The following is a 3,885-nucleotide window of genomic DNA, read 5'->3' as shown; positions in this document are numbered from 1 at the left end:
AATTGGCATACTTCCCAGATAAATGGAAAAATGCCAAAGCTGTTCTAATTTTGAAGCCGGACAAAAATCCAGCTAAAGCTTCTAGTGATCGCCCTATCAGTTTGCTTCCTTCAATAAGCAAGCTGTTTGAAAAGATTATTTTAAATAGAATGATGGTTCATATTAATGACAATTCTATTTTTGCTGATGAGCAATTTGGTTTTCGCCATGGGCATTCAACCAGTCATCAGATATTACGTGCTACGAATTTAACTTGACTCAACAAATCTAAAGGATATTCTACTTGATCTTCTTGATATATTTGAGGTTATGGTTTTCAGTCTTCTTATGCTCAAAACGGGTTTTATGTTTTTATCCGACGTTTCTGTACCTTTATCAAGTAGTTAACTAAGTCCCGTTTTATTGTTACATTGTCTTAGCATAGAACGTTTTGTCACAACTTTATGTATAATCGCCCATTCTATTTGTCGGTAGAGGTTGCCGACAACCGACGGACCGATAAAGATACAATATATGTAATCGAAACGTCTGATAAAAACGTAAAACCCGTTTTGAGCATAAAAAAGACTGAAGGCCATAACCTCAAATATCACCATCATAGTCGATCTCTCCTAGAAACTTCTTGATATAGAGAAACCATTTGACAGTGTTTGGCATGAAGGTTTGATGAATTTTAATTTTCCTCTGTGCATTATTAAACTGATCCAAAATTATTTATCAGATCGCTCACTGCAGGTAAAATATCAGAATTCGAAATCTGATAGATTACATGTAAGAATTGGTGTTTCGGAGGAGTAGATGACGATGAGCTGTGGTTACTTCTGTGTTCAAAATCCAAGTGTCGTTTTATTTCGGTCTAAATTCGTCTTGACCTGGCAACTTAAAACTAATACTACTTCAATATTTTTAGATAATATAGTTCATATAGAATGTCACCAAACTACTTGAAATTCTACAGAAAACGTTTTGACGGAGTCTTGGTTATTTGTAGTGGTTCAAATAGGGCGTTATAAGAGGGTTTCCCAACGTGAATGAAAATGATCAAACATACTCCCCCGTTGAAACATTGGTTCAACCCTATTAGACTAATCGCCAGTTTCTTCAACCGCTCCTTTGAACCGAGATTCTGTCAGACCGTTGGACTTGGCTGGGGTGGTTGCCCTGTCGCGCTTTGAACTACATCTTCTATTGTGTCGACTCTTGATAACATGGGGTCCACGTCTACAGGAAGTGCGCAAACTTCTGTTATTGCTCGTCTGTACGGCCAAGGGAGTCTGCACGTCGACGACTCTGCACCGACCGTCGCTGCCTGGATGCGTGGCGATAATTCTTCTGAGATTCCATTGGAGTGGTGGCATGTTCTCCTGTTTCAGCAAAACTAACTCGCCGACGCGGTAGTTGCGCTCCTCTTCGTTTCCAAAAATCGTGAACGGCGCGTCTCATTTCCTGGAATCGATTGAGCCTATTAATACTAAGATCGGACACATCTGGCTCCGGAATAGAGAACATTGGTTCACCAATAATCAAATGTCCCGGAGTTAACGCATTTAAATCAGTTGCGTTATCAGTTAGTGGCGTTAAGGGTCGTGAATTTAAAATACTCTCAATTTGGGTGATAGTTGTACTCATTTCATCAAGGCGCAACGCCTTCTTTCCCAGGATTCTCTTCATTAAATTTATTAAATTAAATTTAAAGGACTTTATCGCTGCCTCCCATAAACCACCAAAATGCGGAGAACGGGCGGGAATGTGGTGGAAACTTATTCCTTGATTCAAGCAAAAACTGCTCCAAATTTCCGTATTAAACTGAGCCAGAAAACCTTGGCGTAGCTCCTTCAATTCACGATCTGCTCCCCTAAAGGCGGTTGCATTATCACAATATAAAGAAAGTAATCTACCACGTCGGGCAATGAACCTTTTGATAGCATTTATGCAAGCTTGGGCAGACAGGTCGTGCACCACCTCTAGGTGTACAGTCTTGGAGACCATACAAATGAAGCAAGCAACATACATTTTAACAGATGATCCTCTTCCCGTGAGAGGGCGCACACTGCAATAGTCTAAACCGGAATTGAAAAAGACTCGCGCCGGAGTAATTCGCACCGGTGGTAATGGGGCCATAATTTGTACATTTTTGCGTGGATTACAACGGAAACAATGAATACAATCATATACAACTTTCCGCACTCATTTTCGCCCGTGTAACGGCCAAAATTTTTGTCTTAATGTCGATAACAACATCGTAGGACCTGCATGCATTGTTTGATGATGAATGGACCGAACAATCAGTTTATTTAGTGCATATTCGTCATGCAAAAAAATAGGACACCGAGTGTCAAAAGACGCAGTTAGCCTTTCTAGACGTCCCTTTATGCGAATTAATCCAAAGTCATCCATGAACAAATCGAGTCCTTTAATCAATGATTTAAAGTTAAGTTCTGTTTGCGTACAATCTTCTCCCTTGCGTTTCATTAACATTTTTATTTCGTGTGGAAAGGATTGGCGTTGTGCAACACGAATTAAAGATTTCAACGCAATATCGATTTCCTCGGGTTGCAAGTTGACTAATCGTTGATTTCTATTTTTTGTTACGATTAATTTCACAAATCTAATGCAATAGGCTGATATCTTCAATATCTTTTGAAAGTTCAGAAAATCTAGAAAAAATATCTGTGAATTCGTTTTTTACATCCACTGTATATAAAGTTACTACAGGTCGACGTTCAGTCTTCACTGAACTCAATTTTGATTTATCAAATTTATTTTCAGGCCATCTCTCTTCGCTCACAGATAAAGCGAGGCCCCTTCCAATGTAGTTCATCTGTTAATATTTCTGATGGAAGAATCCTCTGGACAACCTGTCCGCGGGATTTAGATTCGATGGTACATGTCTTATTTCGTGTCCCTCCGAAATCCTTTGAATTTCCGCAATCCTGTTAGAAACAAAAACATTCCAAATTGATGGTGGCGTCAGCACCCATTGTAAGACAACAGATGAATCTGTCCAAAATACTACGGGTTCGAGAAAATCGTTCGTAGTTAGTAATAACTCTACTAGCTGGCACATAATAAATGGTAAATGGTAAATAAAATTCTGTATTACCTGTTCGTATACCGGGTTCCATGTGTCCGAGCATCGCGTATTCATCCATGAATCGTGAGTACTGGTCGCGCAGCTGTTGATTGTACCCGAATCGCCTCTCAGCTGCTAGAAACCGACGTTGTGCTAGCTGGTATGAGTCACCAAGGAATTCTCTCCGATCTTCATGTATTGGCAACCGCACCACATACCAACCGTCGTCACGCCGCGCCACCGTGCGATTGAAGTGTTCTTCACACCATCTGTCATCCGGTGACAATACTCGTTCGCGGTCGAAGTCGTCTATCTGCCAAAACCGTTCTAAAATCGCATCTAATCCACTACTATTGCTGATGATACACAACGACGGGTTTCCTCCGGATCCTGTATACATGCCCGAAACGACGTACCCGAAAACGGTGCTCTGTAACAACGAATAACCTTTATTGATTATCTGTTTGTCACTATTTAATAATGAGAAAAAAAGTTCGGCTCCAAGCAAGATATCCACACCGGCACTAATGTTGAAACGCGGATCCGCTAATTTGGCATTTGTCGGAATTTACATTCACTTATGTTTACGTTTCGACTAGATAAGATCGCGGGAATTTTCGGGAGGATTAAACAAGAAATCCTAAATTCAAAGGAACCGATTCGTGAACTTATGTTCATTCCCACCATTTCGGTCACACGTACCTTTCTAGGTCCAATGCCGACCACTTCCATATTGGTCTTCACTCTGCTCAGTCGAAGCTTTGAAGCTATCGCCTCCGAAATAAAGTTACACTGAGAGCAACTGTCTAAGA

At 40.6% G+C, this 3,885-nt stretch overlaps 1 protein-coding gene across 1 annotated transcript; it reads right to left on the bottom strand.

Annotated features, from left to right (window-relative positions):
- Window positions 1-832: 832 nt before the first annotated feature.
- LOC134214389 (uncharacterized) lies at window positions 833-3,538 on the bottom strand. The gene is made up of 2 exons (XM_062693772.1): window positions 3,104-3,538; window positions 833-1,446 (listed from the first exon to the last, which is right to left on the bottom strand). The coding sequence occupies exons 1-2, from the start codon at window positions 3,471-3,473 to the stop codon at window positions 1,379-1,381; spliced, it is 438 nt and encodes a 145-aa protein (XP_062549756.1). The 5' UTR covers window positions 3,474-3,538; the 3' UTR covers window positions 833-1,378.
- Window positions 3,539-3,885: the final 347 nt, after the last annotated feature.

The sequence above is a fragment of the Armigeres subalbatus genome, chromosome 2, assembly GCF_024139115.2.
Source record: "Armigeres subalbatus isolate Guangzhou_Male chromosome 2, GZ_Asu_2, whole genome shotgun sequence".
NCBI classification, from domain to species: domain Eukaryota; kingdom Metazoa; phylum Arthropoda; class Insecta; order Diptera; family Culicidae; genus Armigeres; species Armigeres subalbatus.
The sequence above is the reverse complement of the archived record's forward strand: the minus strand, read 5'-3'. Positions and strand labels throughout refer to the sequence as shown.

Bases quoted from the DNA above. Each gene is read 5' to 3' on its own strand.
- LOC134214389 (XM_062693772.1), bottom strand. From the start codon at position 3,473: ATGTATACAGGATCCGGAGGAAACCCGTCGTTGTGTATCATCAGCAAT. The intron at 1,447-3,103 runs GTAATACAGAAT...AATCGATTCCAG, and splicing joins GGAACCCGGTATACGAACAG to GAAATGAGACGCGCCGTTCA.